We start from the raw sequence: 18,008 nt of genomic DNA on the forward strand, positions 1-18,008 counted from the left end.
CTTAACGGCCAGTCGGCAACGGAAGAGGGTTAAAGAAACGATTTCGATAATCTTTTCAAATACGTCTAAAAATTATGCCGTCATATACTACTGTTGATCAATGTTTCTCTTTTTGAGAAACGCTTATCAACGTTAAGATGATATCGAATATAATTTTAAATATTTGGCAATGGTGTTCTGATTTTGGTGTTGTTGAACCGTGAGTAATAAGTAATCAGTGTACATGGTAAAGAGTGAAAAACATTAGAAAACACACGAGTGGTTAAAATTGCATGTGAAGGCACACGTGTAAATGATAATCAGATGAGCTTATATAATAATAATTAAAGAGGAGAGGAGCACCATCTGGCACAGGTGTTGAGAGACATCCTTTATATCCTCGACAGCCGTTTCTGTTTTGCAAACTTGGTAGGTTGAGAAATAATTTATTATATGAGGTTTTCCAATATTTATATTTTATACTCCCTCCGTTTTTTAATATAAGTCGTTTTACGGCTATGCACGCAGATTAAGAAAATCATTAACTTTTTATATTTTCTAAACAAAAACATCATTAATTATTTACCTAACCATAATTCAACCAATAGAAAAATAGAAGATATATTACCATTGGTCATACAACATTAACTATTAATAAATTTTGCATAGAAAACCGAAAACGACATATAATTTGGAACAAAAAAGTTTCTCTAAAACGACTTATATTAAAAAACGGAGGGAGTAGTCGTTTGTCAAAGAAATCACATTTAAGTAGGAGATGATACCACAGGAATTAGCTTGTTCCACCAAAATGTAGCTTAATTTATTTTTCCTAATTAATAAAGTCACTTTAATTAATTCTTTTTTCTTCTTCTGAATTTTCACTTTAATTGTTTTAGACTGTAGATTCTATAAACCGACGGTTTGTTCTAAGCAATTAAAACTAGTATATGTCAGCTAGCCTGTTTTGTTTGGTAAGATGTATTATTTGTTTTTTTCGAAAAAGGTCAAATACATGCAGCGTCGTCAGTTTTAAAACTTTTGTAATCGTTTCATGATTTTACATTTTAATTTTATTCTTGTTATTGATTCCAAACTAACACAAAAGTATGAAAATCAATTTTTTTCTTGTAAAATCATTCTGTTCAAAATCAATTGATTCTCTAATCTTTAAATATGTTCGACAGAGAGATACAATTAGATGCTTGTATTTTTTTTTTTTACTAAACTCCGATAAAACATTTATACATATAAAAAGCTGATACATTTGTTATTATATTTTTTTTTAAATAACATATTATATTTATATAAAACCGGCCCGAACCGGTTCGATTGCAATGCTTGTATATATTTCGGTGTCAGTGAGTTTGGGAATAGGGAAGGAAATGCTTTGATTTCATTAAAACAGTATTTATGGCATTACAATTTAACACACATATATATATTGCATGCCTCTGATCTCTATAATGTCCACGTTATCACACAGGCTAAAGGAACGAGGACATGAACTGTGTTATATAGATCGCGTACGTAGCAAACCAAACTAGTCTTTCTTCCTGTTACACTTGACCAACGTGCTATTACTCGATCAGTCCTTTTTTTTTAACTCGATCAGTCCTTGATTCTAAGAGTGTCAATGAACCTTTCCCCTTGAGAGATGTCATTCTTGACAAGAAAATCAAGAAAATCGTTAAAGCTGCTCTCTCTGTACCGAGCCGGATTTTCATTGTTAACCAACTGGTATGGTACACTCATTTTATCGTCCATACCCAAACTATGCAAGCTCGCGAGGGAGATTCTCGTCTTCTCTTCATTTAAAGTAACTTTGTGAATGACGCTCTTGTATAATCCATTGCTTAGCACTTCCACATGGTCACCGATGTGGACCTAATAATAAAGCAGTACAAAAACAGAGTCCTGTTTATTAACAAAAACAATCAAAAATAAATAAATAGCTTTCGGTTAAAGTATGATCATAATTCCGCTGTTTTTTTTTTGTTAAGGCCTAAACCGAAATAACTGAAACACATGAGCCCGGTTGTCGGTATAATTAACGTAGTGTCCATCGGTTTAGATATAAACCGATGTGGTTGGAACGTACCTTGAGTACACCTTTGACTTCTGGTACAAGAACCCAGCGGCCAGAGCCACCGTGAGCCGACGGATGAAAGATCTCGAGACCGGTTAAGTTTTGTAGAAGGATGGTGATGCAACTGTAGTCTGAATGCGGCGGCAGGCCTAGCGCCGCCGTAGGGTCCGGACACGGTGGATAACAGTTGACGGCCATGACTTGCATGCCGTTTTTGTCCATCCGGGACGACAGGTTGTCTCTTCCTAGTCCTCCGTTATCGCTCCCATTATCTCGAGAGATAGACTCCTCACTTCTTCGCAAAACTTTCCCATTTTTTCCCTAAAATACGAAATCGTAAATAAACACATATGCTAGATACGATAGCCAATCAACTAAAAAGAAAACATAAGGTACCTATGTAATAGACAAGGTCGCTCTGAGAAGAAAAAACGTAAAACAAAACGGTAAATAAGAAATGTCTTTTTTTTTGGTAAAGATGGATTTGTATAATTATGCACGCTTATACAATTTCTCAATCAATAGTCTAATAATAATAGTCTAATCAACAAAAGAAATACATATGCTACCTATGTGATAGACGAGGTCGGTCTGAGAAAGAAAAATAACGTAAAACAAAACGGTAATAAGAAATGTCTTTTTTGGTAAAAATGGATTTGTAGAATTATGTACGTTTATACAATTTCTCAATCAATAGTCTAATACATTACCGAAGAAGAAAAACATAGCAAAATAGTTCCAAAAATGACGGGAAGTATGATACTATGACGGATATTTATACGAAAATGATGGAAAATTATCAAAATGATGTAGTATTAAATAAAACCTGTATTCGGGTGGGTTTTGAGGCCAGAGGTGAATCCAACGGTGAAGTGGATGTGCATAGTGCTTCAGAAATATCCTCCAGAACTGAATCTTGTCCAAACCGTCCTTGATACTCGTAGTGTACCGAACCGGTGCATACACATCGTTCGACATAAACTTCTTTTTCTCCTTCGCCGGCAGCTCGAAGAAGCCGTGCGCAACCTCCAACGCATCGTCTAGTATGTTCTGGTTGATTCCATGGTTCACTATCTAAGTATATTAAACGAACAAAGAATAAGACGGAAAAAATGAATCAGTTTGGGAGGAGAACAGAGAAATCTTGATTTCAAAGAAAATTTACCAAAAAAATCCGTTTAAACCGGATTTGCCCCGGCATATGACAGCTAATATTTATTTTTGCAATGAGAGAGCAGATATTTTGACCGACTATAAGAGAGCTGACAATGTGACGTGGTTTTAAAATCTTAGTTAGCCAGCATCCACTGGGTGGAATATATCTTATAAACCACACGAAAATATATGAGCAAAATATTTCCACAGAATAATAACTTGTTTATGACAATTTGTTTCGGGACGAAAAACTCAATTCTACGACTTTGCATATATTATATGAAGATATATAGCGTACTTGAAAAAACCCGAAACGCTGACAAGCTGAACTTAGCTCTTGAATAACCCCTCGACGCTCATCATCGCTGCTTTTCAAGCGAGAAATATCGATCGTTGGTACGATTTCAGAATTTGAGTCGAGCGCATCACGTGGCTCGTAGGAAGGTGGGACAGCGTAACAATCTGGCACATACGGTAAACTCCTCTCCTGTGCAGAATTATCCATTTTGAATGTACTTGAACTCTCACCTTTCTCATTCTCCATTGTTGAGTTTTGAATTCAATGTTGAGAAATGGTTTGATAATATGGAAAACTATAAATCGAAGTGCGTGTGACTCCTCTATATATATGGTTTTGTAGCCGTCAGATGAGTAATGGTATTCGGAGTTTTACTAAACATGTGACGGTCGAATTCAAAACTGGCATATGTAACTGTCAAATGTGTATGTGTACCAAACTACCAATACAATATCATTATGAATATTCATGTGCCGTACATAATATAAGTGACCAAATACAGATGTGACGGGGGGCATTATTACGATGTTGGGACGATATAGTATAGCACATAGGATTTATTTAATGGATATTTCAATCCCATTCACTGAACTATATATAAAAGAACAACGAAAAACTTTCAGCAGAAAAATCATCCTCTTGTCCGGATTTTAAGCCTTAGTAAATACGTTGAATACTATAATAAGTCCAGCATGTCAACATAGAGTTGTATGCAGGGGAGAAGGTAGAATTTTGATTCTGTGTGCATTATGAATAAGGAAAATATAAAAGGTAATGAACTGAGAAACTGTGGGTGCAAAACATGATTTTACCATGTGCAGAGATTGTAGATCCTAAAATCTACTTTGATAATGATCGAGAGTTTAATCTAGGGAAGATAAAATGATGTGGGCAACAATATCTTTAGAACACAACGATGTAATCAATTTCCAGTAGGTAAAAATAGATTTTATTGATGAATAAGGGTGAATACAATGAATGAAATGAGATCGAACGTTACAAGTGAGATCGATAAGAGAAAAGACTTAAAGCTAGGTGAAAACAAGGTCGATGTATGGGTGTAACTTTCTCTAAGGTTTTCAACGTGTTCTTCTTTGTATCCATCGATCTCTTCTTATAGTGGGTAGATTCCGCAATCTTCGCAATCACTCCGCGATCTCCGGCTCCTTGAATCGATTTATTCATGCTCGTCAGAGTCGGGCTTCTTCGTTGGTCGCGTAGTCCAAGTCATTCAGGCCCAATAATTTAATTGATCGAAATTGGGTCCAGAGATGATATAGTTATATAGCCTTGTGTGAGGTCTAGGTCAAATGCATTGCGCCGGTTCCTTCATGCAATGGGAAATTTCGCCTTTTCTAGTTAATGAACCTTATGACCCTATAAAGTTTAGGACAAAAAGTATGTATGATGTCACTGACATCAAAAAGACCATGATAGAATAGTAATTTTTAACAGTTACTTAGAACAATTATCTAACGTTACTTAATAACACATTAGACAACTAGCTAGTAGTGTTACAAAAAAAAAACTAGCTAGTATGAAAAGAAAATAAACATTATAGAGTGCTTTCTAGTAAATATTATTTTAGCAAATTTAGAAGTTTGTATACTCTCATCAACTTCTATAACTTCCCAATCGGTAGATAAAACTTGCAAATACAAAAAGTTGGTTATCATATTATAAAATTAGAAATTATATTTTAGGACAAAACAATTGCTTTCTCTCAGTTGTAAAAACCTCGACTGTATTATAAATTTGGAGAATTTTCATATTTACCACTTTGTTGATTCCATTATTTATGTTTACCATAACTTAAGAGACATTTTCAAAAATACCTCATGTTCAAAAATTCACAGCTAGACGCCCGTCTAATCGTTGTTCGGATCTTAGCCGTCACGATTTTATCCTATTCGGTACAAAAAATCGCTAGCCAATTAATCGGTCCATTGAACCTGATTAATCGGTCCATTATTTGGTTAATCGGTTCAACTCAAAAAAGGAATTGTAAACTATGAAGATATTTTTAGAGCCTACTAAAAAATCCAAATACTTGACTGAGTCTCAACCACGAAAAAGACTATATAGATGACAATTTCACCTCTTTTCCTTTCACTCACCGATGTGGGACTTTTGTACAGCTTGATTTATAATTGAAAAAAGACTAATAATCGAAAATAAATAAAATACACTGCTAGGAAGCAAAGACTGGTTGATTGGCATCAGTACAAGGGTCCCTGCCACTAGGAGAGGTCAACTTGATTGTTCAATTTCACATATATTAATATATACACATATAATTATAATAAAAGTACAAAAACCATGTTCCAATTAATCTCTGCTTAATCTCTATTTTTTTGGTAATTCGCTAGGTTCGAGGTTGCCACACGACTAGCGTTTAGCGTAGTTCCGAACGTGAAAAATACTTTCTTCATTAAGAGACAAAAAAACTCTTATATTCTTGATGTCTCTATATATAAAAAATAATTATTTAAATAAATAATAAATTATACTTTTTCAAATTTAAATTTTTTATTTTTTTTTGAATATTATTTTCAAATTTTCTTTTGGGAAATTCGAAAAATATTTTTGAAGCTATTTAAAAAAATTAAAGTATTTATTTATATATTTATTAAAATCTTAAATTTCACATTCCAAAAATTCTACCACAACCTTAAATCTACATTAGTTACCCTAGAATTATAATATATTTTTTCTCTTTAAAAGTGACGATAAAACTGGTTAAAATAACATAAAAAGTAGTATTATGAATATAGTATTTTTGACAATTTTTTTTATAATTTTTATACTAAAAGTCAATAGTTTTGTAGTATTCATTTTATGCATTTAAAAAGGAGTTACTTGAGCGATTCTCTGGATCATGTTAGGTGTGTTTGGTTAAGAGAAACACTCCCGATTAGTCGAGAAGTTCAACACCCCAATTCAATACAAATTCCAATCCCAAGCGAGTGTTTCCAAAAGATGAGAAATGGTGCATAATAATTAATAAACATACATATATTATACTTAACCTGTGATAATAATATAATTTTACTCTTTTTGTTTAAGACCACTAGTTCAAAAAAAATTTCGTTTCTAATTGTATAATGTTTAGCATAGCTGTTTTTACCATGTTCCATTTGAACTACTTGTCCGATGCCATCATAAAGATCTAGATTTAGCCATTTAGGGTTGTGGAATTTACCTAACAACAACACAGACATCCTATGAATTATGAAACAGAAACACGAAAACATCGTTAAGAAAATAAAATGCAAAGGCCAGGTAACAAAGCAGATCATAGATATGTTATGGTGGTTGAGATATTAGGTTATCCACCAATGAGCAGCCTTATATAACTTATACCCTAGACACACATATATTTACAGTCACACATATATGCATCTATAAAAGAATAACAAATACACGAAAACAAAAACTCAACTTATTGAAAAACATAAGGTTGCGTGAGTTATGGGGAAGACGTCGACGATTCTATTTCTATTCTATCTCTGTATCATCTTTGGGATTTCAGTGATAACAAGATGCAATGCAACGACATACTTTGTGGGAGATACCTCTGGTTGGGACATAAGCTCCGATCTTGAATCCTGGACTTTAGGCAAGAGATTCTCTGTTGGTGATGTTCTAAGTAAGTATCAAATACTCACATCCATCGACCGTCTCAAAACACGCAGTCATTAGTTAACCATTTCACATTATTAAGATTCGAAATTAACTATGACTTTGTTTCACGAATCCCCTAATTAATTACTTTAGTTAATATTTTACACCAATCCGTTTTTCACATTATACTTTATAATTTGTTTTTTTTTTCACATTTCATGATTGCTACGTAATTGATTTACACTTATGAAAATGCATTACGTCTAATTATAATTGCTTGAATCTATCTATCACGGCAAGTGTTCCAATACTCATCGACGCATAGTGTCTACGAAGTGGCAAAAGACAACTTCCAAAGCTGCAACTCTACAGACCCGATCCGTACTTTCACAAATGGGAACACGACCGTAGCTCTGTCCAAACCGGGAGACAGGTTCTTTCTCTGCGGTAATCGTCTCCATTGCTTCGCTGGTATGAGGCTACAAGTCAATGTCGAAGGCAATGGCCCATCTCCGTCCCCTGTGGGAGCTCCCGGAGCTGCTCCCGTAGGAATTCTTCAACCGTCTTCTAAGAAGAATAACCCTCCGACCGGCGTTGCTACTAGCTCGGCTCCCCATGTTGGTGGCTGCGGTGGAAGGGTTAGTATAGTGACTTTTGTATATCTGATGGTTTTTGGTTTTCCATTGTTATGGACTCATATATTGGTAACAACTAAAATAAGAGTTTACAGTATACAATGCATGCACACATATATGTATTGGTTCGATTATGTCAAACTTTGGTTTGGTTTGGTGTAATTTTGGATTAAAAAATACTAATTGGATTACATATACTTTACACATTAATTTTGTTTTCATTTTATTTTAATACTAACTGGATTACATATACTTCACACATTAATTTTATTTTCATTTTTAAATACTTTTTCCTATTTGGATAAATATAATAGAAAAATTGGTTTGATTTGGTTCAACTTTATTTGGTTCGGTTTAGCGAGCAACTCGCCAATTCTAATCGTGACCGCCACTAAAACGCAAACGCGCCTTACAAGAAGCCCCGTGTTCCGTTTCGCTGCCTCTCTGTCTGAATTATATCCTTTCTCGTGTCTTTTCTTCCTCCTCTCTCTCTCTCTAGAAAATTCTCAATGAACATACTCAACAGGTTCGGTTTAGGATCAGGCGGGCAAACGAGTACGGATCCGTCTCCGATCGCTCAAGGACCCGACGACGACGCTCCGGCGCCGGGAAATCACTTTGCCCAATTCGCCGCCGGATGCTTCTGGGGCGTGGAGCTGGCGTTTCAGAGGCTCCCGGGGGTGACTCAGACAGAGGTTGGATACACACAAGGGATCACCCACCATCCTTCGTACGAGGACGTCTGTTCCGAAACCACGGGACACGCCGAGGTCGTCAGGGTTCAGTACGATCCCAAAGACTGCACCTTTGAGTCTCTCCTTGACTTGTTCTGGTCCAGGCATGATCCCACCACCTTGAATCGCCAGGTACGTTGTACGATCTTGGTGGGTTTCTCCTAACTTGGTTAAAAAGTCAAACTTTGACCTGTTGGTGATTGGTTGAAGTTGTAAAGGTTCAGACTTTTTTGGTTCTTGTGTTCTGAAATTGAGATGGTTATGTGATCGCTTAATTAATTGTTTGGTGGATTTATAGACATGTAGACAAGTGTTACTATCACATAACCTTCTTTGGTTTAAGTACTCTGTTTTATAGATAGCTTATTTTTATGCTACAATTGATTACTTTGGCTGATGACTTAAACTGTGTGAGTCAGGGGAATGATGTGGGAACTCGATACCGATCCGGGATCTACTTCTACACACCAGAGCAGGAGAAACTAGCCCGGGAGTCACTAGAACGCCACCAGCAGAAAATGGAGAGGAAGATCATGACTGAGATCTTGCCAGCTAAGAAATTCTACAGAGCCGAGGAGCAGCAGCAGCAGTATCTGTCCAAGGGTGGAAGGTACGGCATGGGGCAGTCCTGTGCCAAAGGCTGCACCGACCCAATCCGCTGCTACGGCTAAAACCTGAGCTCCTCTGCTTCTGAGGATGTTATGAACTTTTGTGTAAAAGCTATGTAACGCATAATTTACCGTTTGTACGATTATTCGTTGATGTTTCTCAAATTATTGAATGAATAAGAGAATCTTATGGACAAAAGAAAGAGTCCAATGGATATAGCCATGGGCTAATGGTAGGACACTTGGTTTCTTATTGTCAATTTGTGCATGGTTGTATACATCCTGTAATACCATTTGTAATGTATTTAGCTGTTTTCTCTAAAATAATTTTATTTATTACAGAGATAGAATATACTACTATATTCTTCTAAAAGTAACATTTTCCAAATATTGAGTAAAAAAACAGAGATTGCTGTTAAGAGTAAAAAAATAGAAGTTGCTATTTTTTCAAATAGTAATTTTTATTTTAGAGAAATAAATATAGATTAGTTGAATTAGCTTTTGTTTCTAGATGCTATTATAGATGTAAAAACTAGAAATGAGTTGGAGATAGTTCTAAATAACAAAACTCACAAGTATCATGGTTGTTGTATACATCTTGTAAAGAACAAAACTCACCTTGTAAAGAATCACGGTTGTATACATTTTGTAAACAACAAAATTCACCTTGTTAAGAATCATGGCTGTATGCATCTTGTACGTAACAAAATATTCACCAACCTATTCCCATATTGAATGTATTTTTATTGTGTGCCGATGGTTTGTTACGCTATTTAGCGTTTTGGTAGGTGGGTCATCTCTTTACTGCTTTCTTTATATATAAACCATCTTAGATGCTTCACCATCACACGCACTTAACACTTTTAAACACATCACCAACTAGTCTTTCTCATACCTATCTATCAAAATGGGTTCTTATTCTACAGCTCAAGAAGAGCCTCAACTAGTAGATACACCTGCCATTGTTCCTTCTCCGTTAGCTCAGGAACCTGACAACGATGTACCGGCGCCGGGAAACCAGTTTGCTGAGTTCGCCGCCGGTTGCTTCTGGGGGGTGGAGCTTGCTTACCAGAGGATCCCTGGCGTGACTGAGACTGAGGTTGGGTACACTCAGGGGATCTCTCACAATCCTTCTTACAAGGATGTCTGCACCAACACAACGAACCATGCAGAGGTTGTCAGGGTTCAGTATGATCCTAATGAGTGCACCTATGAGACTCTTCTTGATTTGTTCTGGTCTAGGCATGATCCCACCACCTTGAATCGTCAGGTAACCAAACTTTTCTTGTTTTCTTTTTTTGGCTATTCTGAATGTTTTGGCTTGTACGGTAATGTAACTTTGTGTTCTTGTCTTAGGGAAAACTTGTGGGAGCTCAATATCGTTCAGGTATATACTTCTACACACCAGAGCAAGAGAAACTAGCACGTGAGTCTCTTGAGAACCAACAGAAGAAACTGGAGAAGAAGATTGTGAGTGAGATATTACCGGCAAAGAAATTCTACAAAGCTGAAGAATACCATCAGCATTACCTCTCCAAAGGTGAGAAGAGTGGCCATGCACAGTCCCCTGCAAAGAGCTGCAAAGACCCCATCAGCTGCTTTGGCTGAGGAAAAGCCTTTGTTCCTCTTTCCCCAAAACAGAGGTTATGTATGTGTTTGTCTGTGTGTGTGTTGATTTGTAAGTCTCAGTTAGTAATAAAGATGCATGTGTGGGATCATCTCAATTGTGTAACTTGTCTTAGTTTCTCAACTTTGAACTGATGTATGTTTGAATAATTAGTAAGTACCATCATTAGAACCTAAACCTCTTACTTATTTAATTGTGTGTTACGATTCTCTAATTTTCTTGAACGGATGGATGGCCTCGAAACCTTGAAGCTGTGCATGGATCTGCTCCTAATTAAACACTATGGAAATATTGTTGCAGCATCATACATACCACGTTTCCATTCATGATGTGTTATAACCAACATGTCCAAATTTATAAAGTTTTTACGATGTTTCTGAGGTAATTTTTTTTTGTTTTGTAAACTGGCTTTAATCTGAGGTAATTTTCATAGGACACAGCCATCCAATGGCTGACCTCTGTTCTATCAGCTGCATGTAACGCTTTTTGACGTATTGGTTGTAAGGAGAAAAGGCTGCAAAAGGATGAAAAAACACGTGATATTCTATTCACACTACTGTGTAACGTAAATAAAATTGAAGTTCAAACTCTCTGATAGTCTGGTGCCAGAGCCTGCTGTGCCACTATCATCTGTTATGAGAAACCAGAGAGTTAATTTCGTAGTTAATGTTATGTTTTCATTGAACCATTGTACTTCTCTAATTTTCACAAGAATAAATCATTTTCAAACTTTTTTTCTTATATAGTTATTTAAATAAAATTTTCGAATTTTAATACAAAGTTCTCAACAATCTAGATGTACTTACCACTTAATGAGGGTTACAAGTATCCATATGACATCATATATTCAGATATTTTCAAAACTCAAAAGGATATTTGATCTCTGACTAACAAGATAAATATTAAAAGATAGCGTCACTTGGTTTAATTTCCAATCTTCTAAATTAAATTACTTTTCCATTTTTTTTGTCAACTTCTAACGAAAACTCATCAAGTCTTTTTGGCTATATTTTCGATGAATATATATTATTGTCTTCAATGTATTTTTTGAGAAGTTGAATGTGATTTCTGTTAATGTTTTCTCCTTTTTTAATTTATAAAATTTCCAATTTAAATACATATTGTCAACCAAATTACTCGAAAGTCAATTTAAGATTTTGTTTATTTTTCTTTCTTGACAGCTGTTATGAAAATTTATATTCATCATGAAGACATGCTACTTTTTTCTTACCGAAACAATAGAAACACGTATACGAAATCCACTAACGGGTAACGCGTATTCACCTAATATTGAGAAATAATGATTTGCTAAATTGATATGAATTTACAACTGATGGGTAAACAATGAGAAACCGTTCCATGATTTAGGTAATTAATATTAGACGTGATATATAATCATAAAATTATAATATTAATGAGAAAAATAAACAAAGCAGTATAAGCATCGGATCCAAATTATAAGATAATTAATTTATAAAAGAACAAAAAAAACAGGAAGGAATTGATATAAGACACAAGATACAGTGAATATTCACAACGTGTTGCTCATTACCTCTTTAACGTGTTTAGCACCTTGATTCAGACTCGACACTCAGTCGCTACATGCATGATGTTGCTTCGTTGGCTCTAAATATAACAGCATGATATTTGGTAATAGTAACACCTTTATATTGGGTAAGTCTTTTTAATGTACACTTGGATATCTGCATGTTGATGTGTTTGTGACTTTTGACAACAAAAACTAAAGTTTCGAGTATTGTCCCTGCTAGTAGTTGGTTAAGGTTTATCTTTGTCTCAAGTAGCCTTAGTTTTTGGCTACATACATCAACCTGAACCTTATAAGTTTAATGACATCACTATCTTATCTGAAAGCTGGATGATAATTTTAGTTTAAAGATACGCATTGGTAGAGTTTACAAGAAAAGGGAAAGTCAGAACAAACTTAAGGGAGCATTAGTTGGTGGTTAACCAATTTTATCCTAATGAAAACCACATCTCTCAAGTTAGCAATATCTTCCCATTTTTATTAAAAATAATGCTTATAACCTGTTGAGAAAAACAAAAACAAAAACAAAAATTAGTGCTTATAACCCATGGTCAATAACTTTAGATAAAGAAATTATGTTTGATCATTCGTTATGATAATACTATTATTCACTTTTTCTTAGAACTTATTGAAGTTCTCATTGTAGTTCTCACCAAGTCACCGACGAAACTCATGAGCGTTGAAATCCAACCTAACATGCCACTTTTGCTTTCTTTCAATCTTCTGTTTTCAGTTTTATATAAAAGTATATATTCCTCCTTATGAGCTTCAATTAGTTGTATATACTCCCTCCATTTTAAAAAATCTATATTTTAGAAAAAAGATTGTTTCAAAAATATATGTTTTACATTTTTAATGCATAAATTAATTTAAATTGTAAATTTTAAAAACAAAATGATGTTTATAAAGATTTTATTGATTAAAAGTTGTGGAAAATAGTTGATAACGAAAAACAATGCATTCGTAACTAAAATTTTATATATTTTTTTAATAAATTAAAAAAGCTAAAATATTCATCTTTCTGAAACGAAAAGAATATTACTTACAAAATGACTTTATTAATCTAAATCAAACATTGTGTCTCCAATGTGCCAGCCAAAATGGTCCAAATTTAGTGGTTGGCACTAAGATAGATTTGCAAAATTAACAACAAAACCATTGGTCAAAGAAAATAATTTCGGTTTGTTTTGTAGTGAGTGAGAAAGCATGACTAATGTAAAAGCAAAAATTTATACATAGATACACATGCCTATATATACATTATAATTTAATTATTCTATATAATCACCCAAACCGACAGGCAAAAGAGGATACCCGCAAAAAACAATCCATGTAAATAAATAAAAGTATACACATCTCTCTCCAATGGATGATCAAATAGAGAAGATGATTCAAGAACAAGAACCGATGGCTGAGACCATGCCAAATGTTATAACGGCGTTGTCATCTCTCCTACAAAGAGTTTCAGAGACGAACGACGATCTGAGCCGTCCGTTATGGGAGCACCAGAGGATCTCAGCTTTCAGTGCATTGACCAAACCTTCTATATCGATCAGAAGCTATATGGAGAGGATCTTCAAGTACGCAAACTGTAGCGACTCGTGTTACATAGTCGCGTATATATATTTGGACCGGTTCATACAAAAGCAGCCATTTGTGCCTATTGACTCCTTTAATGTCCATAGGCTCATCATCACGAGCGTCTTGGTCTCTGCCAAATTCATGGATGACATGTAAGTTTTCTCAGTGTATACTATTTTTGTATGGTGACTCTGGTCTACGGTAATCACTTTTCTAAAGCATTATTTGAATTTGATAAACTTTAGGTGCTACAATAACGCATATTATGCAAAAATTGGAGGAATAACCACAGAGGAGATGAACTTGTTAGAGCTGGATTTCTTATTTGGAATTGGATTCCAGTTAAATGTGACGTTGTCTACTTACAACAACTATTGTTCTTCACTACAGAGAGAGATGGTTATGAGGAATATGTACTCTCCGCTTTTAGAGCCTTCTTTCTTGACTCTCAAGAGTCTTCAGATCAGTTTGTATGACGAAGATTCACTATCTATTCATCAGAATAAGCAACTCACAACAGCTGTTTGATACATTATATCACTTGTGATATTGTGTAACCATGTGCTGAAGGATATGTTACAACATTTTTGAAAACTTTAAAACTCTTTTGGTTGTTACAAAATTTCACGGAAATACAAGATGTAACCGATTTTTGAAATTCCTTAACACTTATATTTACTGATTTTTCACATTTCAGAAACTTGAAATTTAAGTTTCAAGAGCAAGAAAATTTGGGTGTGTTTTTTTTTGGAAGAGTATACAGTATATAAATACACAAAAGTGAATGTATTTTTGCAGTTTTAAATATTTAGTTAATAGTTTATATATTATGCACATGAAAGGAGGAAAAATCAAAATAATATTTTTTATTCAATTTGTTAAATTCAATTGATTTGTTTTCTTTTCCATTTCGGAACCTCAATGCTTTTTCAGCAACAATGAAACCAAAAAAGAAAAAACACAGAGAATTGAAACAGAGTATATATGGGGAAATCCCATAGAATTAAGCTTCCCAACCACGCAACTGGGTGGCTCGAGCGACTCGGTTAACTCCAAGGGTGAAAGCTCCCATACGGAGGTTGCAAGAATGAGTATGGCACATAGACTTGATGTTGTGAAAGGCTCGAGTCATGTACTTCTGGAGCTCCAGGTTCACTTTCTCCTCTTCCCACATAAACCCTTGAATGTTCTGCACCCACTCAAAGTAACTCACCGTCACTCCTCCTGCGTTTGCGTATATATCTGGAAGTATAATCACTCCTTTCTTCGACAGAATCTGCCAATAAATACAATTTAAGGATTAGATATCATAAGCGGTTGTAAAGATGGATTGTTATCAATGCTGCTGCTGCATTACCTCATCAGCATCTGGATCGGTTGGATGGTTTGCTGCCTCTATTATGAACTTTGCCTTGACATCTCCAGCATTCTCCCTAACCAAAAAAAATAAAAGAATCAGAAAGTTGTATCTCTCTATGGATTTAACGAGAGAGAGTTGTTGTTCATACTTGTTGAGGACACCACCCAGAGCACAAGGAATGAGAACATCACACTCATGGAGCAGCAGCTCCTCAGAGTCCATAGCGTCTCCACCGTTGAAATCCTTGAGACTTCCGGTCGCGTCCTTGTGTTTCAGAAGAGCGTTGATGTCGATGCCTTCAGGGTTTCTCACCGCGCCTGTAATGTCGCTCACCGCAACCACTTTCCCACCTTTCTCGTGGATCAGCTTGGCTGCCCATGTTCCAACATTCCCAAAACCCTGTCATCACAAACACCAAACCAAACCTCTCAACTCTCTGATACAACACTAAGGCTCTTCTACTAGGACCGACGATTTAGTAAAGATTTCAATATAATTAAAAAAAACAAATTTGGGGTTTTTTTTAAATAAATTTAAGGACCGATGTCTATGTAATATATTTTCCAAAAATTTGGGAGCCATAAACGAATGTTTCATCTGGTTTTGCCTAGGACCGGCTCTGTTCATCTAGATGTGAGAATAGAGTTTACCTGAACAACAAAGGTCAATCCCTGAATGGATTTGCCGTACTCAGCAAGAAGAGCTTCAGTAGCGTAGACCACACCACGTCCTGTAGCAGCTTCCCTACCAAGAGAACCACCAAGATCCTAACAACAACAAAATGATCCAAACAATCACACACCAACAAAACTTTGGCAATAACAAACATAATCAAGAGCCTTCCTTCCTTCCTTCTTACAATGGGCTTTCCAGTGACAACAGCAGGGGAATGACCATGGAACTTGGAGTACTCATCAAGAATCCACGCCATGGTCTGAGCATTAGTCCCCATATCAGGAGCAGGTACATCAGTGTGAATACCAATAAGATCATGAATCTTCTGAGTAAAGACACGTGTCAGACGCTCGAGCTCGCTCAAACTCAAGTCGCGAGGGTTGCACCCGATCCCACCTTTAGCTCCACCGTACGGAATGTCAGCGACAGCTGTCTTCCACGTCATCAGCTGAGCTAATGCATTCACTTCATCCGGATCAACCTTCATAAAAAAAAAACCCCAAATTAAAAATAAAAATCAAAACTTTCGAAATTCCCAATCCCTAGATTCGAACCCTGATTGATTCGAACCCAAAAAGAGATCTTTTTGAGAAACCTCGGGATGGTATCTGATGCCTCCCTTCATGGGCCCACGAGCATTGTCGTGCTGGACCCTGAATCCGATGAAGGAGACGAGAGTGCCGTCGTCTTTGGGGATGGTGCACTCGACCTTGATCTCTCTGAAGGGGATCATGAGACTCCTCTCGATCTTCGAGTCCAAGCCGAGTATCCGCGACGCGTGGCGGAAGTTCCTGTTCGTCGCGGCTAAGGCGTTCATGGCTCTGCTGAAATGGAGAAGAGAACGCAACTTATCGAATCAAAGTGATCGAAAAAGGGATTTTGGAATCACTTTGATTTGATAGTTGATGGGAGGAGGAAGGAGAAGGGAAGGAAGTGTATTTGTAGGGGGAAGAGAGAGAGAGAGGGTGATGATTTTGAATCTGAGGCATTGGATATTTTTGACGTCAGACGGAGACGACGACGAACCAGAGAGAAGGCTCTCTTATCCTTCAAAATGACTTTTTTGTCCTTATCTATCTTATTTGGCTTTCTTTTTTTAGCTTTTTCTTTCTTGCCTATTTTCTTTTTGTCTTTTTTTAAGTCAAACGTATATCCAAGATCTCAGTCAAATTTTCCCAATAAAAGTATATTTGAAAAGAACTAAATAAAGAAAATGATAAAATATAGATATGTTTTTTTAAAGGCAAAATAGATATATCTATGTTAAGAATCCATATAAACAAAAAGAAGTTTAATATAACATCTAAAACATGTGATCAAAAACAAGTCAACAATAAAAAAGATTGCGGCTTTAATTTTTGCCATTATAATTTGATTTGCGTTACGAGAAACTATTTATAATGTTTGGGATTCTAAATTAGGAGTGAAAAATATTTTTTACATCGAAAAAAAACATCTAAAACTTGTGTACGTGGGACTCTTGGAAAGGTTGAGGCTGGGACATAATTTTATTTGTTTGACTAGTAGTTTTGGATTTCTCTTTTACCAAGTGATTTCTTCTATGCATTATTGCCTACGGAAAAGTTAGTGATAAACAGTAAAACAATATAAAAAAGTTGAAATGAGCGCAACTCATTTTTTCCACAATAACCATGAGGAATAAAAACAAAAGGGTTTTTTACCTTTGATAAACAGTGATGAGAGGGAAAGAATAAAAAATGATTTAAAAAAATTCCACCTGAACTGAACCGAGTGTAACTATGTTTCTCGCTAGAAATTTCATAATAAGAATTGTTTAAATAATTTTCTTTTTTGTCCCTTTTTTAATACATTGTTTTGTTTGATTTTTAATTAATGATTTAAAACTAAGAGTAAAAAACTGAAAATTTTATTTAATATTTGCATTAAAATAGTAAAACGACACTTATAATGAAATATATTGGAAAACCTAAAATGACACTAATATAAAACATAAGGAGTATGTGTTAAATTGTTCAGCGCTCTCAGGTATGAAGCTTGACGTATTTTATTATAACTAGAGATTCTAACCGCGCTACGCGCGGTTTATTTATTTTTAAAATTTATCATTTTATGTGC

The 18,008-nt window shown here is 35.4% G+C and overlaps 6 protein-coding genes across 6 annotated transcripts; 4 read left to right on the top strand and 2 right to left on the bottom strand.

The window, feature by feature from the left end:
- Window positions 1-1,110: 1,110 nt before the first annotated feature.
- LOC103847053 (flavanone 3-dioxygenase 3) lies at window positions 1,111-4,498 on the bottom strand. Its single transcript, XM_009124086.2, is given in 5 exon segments — window positions 1,111-1,866; window positions 2,081-2,322; window positions 2,325-2,389; window positions 2,895-3,142; window positions 3,522-4,498. Coding segments are annotated over 5 exon segments (1,077 nt in total). The 5' UTR covers window positions 3,768-4,498; the 3' UTR covers window positions 1,111-1,590.
- Window positions 4,499-4,788: 290 nt separating this feature from the next.
- Window positions 4,789-7,990, top strand: LOC103847054 (blue copper protein). The gene is made up of 2 exons (XM_009124087.3): window positions 4,789-7,170; window positions 7,446-7,990. Exons 1-2 carry the CDS (start codon window positions 6,993-6,995, stop codon window positions 7,940-7,942), a joined length of 675 nt encoding a protein of 224 aa, XP_009122335.1. The 5' UTR covers window positions 4,789-6,992; the 3' UTR covers window positions 7,943-7,990.
- A 217-nt stretch (window positions 7,991-8,207) lies between these two features.
- On the top strand, window positions 8,208-9,461 carry LOC103847055 (peptide methionine sulfoxide reductase A3). The gene is made up of 2 exons (XM_009124088.3): window positions 8,208-8,646; window positions 8,934-9,461. Exons 1-2 carry the CDS (start codon window positions 8,290-8,292, stop codon window positions 9,183-9,185), a joined length of 609 nt encoding a protein of 202 aa, XP_009122336.1. The 5' UTR covers window positions 8,208-8,289; the 3' UTR covers window positions 9,186-9,461.
- Window positions 9,462-9,938: 477 nt separating this feature from the next.
- Window positions 9,939-10,942, top strand: LOC103847056 (peptide methionine sulfoxide reductase A2). The gene is made up of 2 exons (XM_009124089.3): window positions 9,939-10,392; window positions 10,479-10,942. Exons 1-2 carry the CDS (start codon window positions 10,030-10,032, stop codon window positions 10,728-10,730), a joined length of 615 nt encoding a protein of 204 aa, XP_009122337.2. The 5' UTR covers window positions 9,939-10,029; the 3' UTR covers window positions 10,731-10,942.
- Window positions 10,943-11,175: 233 nt separating this feature from the next.
- LOC103847057 (cyclin-U4-2) lies at window positions 11,176-14,828 on the top strand. The gene is made up of 2 exons (XM_009124090.3): window positions 11,176-14,028; window positions 14,122-14,828. The coding sequence occupies exons 1-2, from the start codon at window positions 13,661-13,663 to the stop codon at window positions 14,402-14,404; spliced, it is 651 nt and encodes a 216-aa protein (XP_009122338.1). The 5' UTR covers window positions 11,176-13,660; the 3' UTR covers window positions 14,405-14,828.
- LOC103847058 (glutamate dehydrogenase 2) lies at window positions 14,721-16,927 on the bottom strand. The gene is made up of 6 exons (XM_009124091.3): window positions 16,507-16,927; window positions 16,096-16,392; window positions 15,887-16,003; window positions 15,385-15,635; window positions 15,234-15,309; window positions 14,721-15,152 (listed from the first exon to the last, which is right to left on the bottom strand). Exons 1-6 carry the CDS (start codon window positions 16,726-16,728, stop codon window positions 14,880-14,882), a joined length of 1,236 nt encoding a protein of 411 aa, XP_009122339.2. The 5' UTR covers window positions 16,729-16,927; the 3' UTR covers window positions 14,721-14,879.
- Window positions 16,928-18,008: the final 1,081 nt, after the last annotated feature.

This window comes from Brassica rapa, chromosome A10 (assembly GCF_000309985.2).
Source record: "Brassica rapa cultivar Chiifu-401-42 chromosome A10, CAAS_Brap_v3.01, whole genome shotgun sequence".
In the NCBI taxonomy this organism is placed as follows: Eukaryota; Viridiplantae; Streptophyta; class Magnoliopsida; order Brassicales; family Brassicaceae; genus Brassica; species Brassica rapa.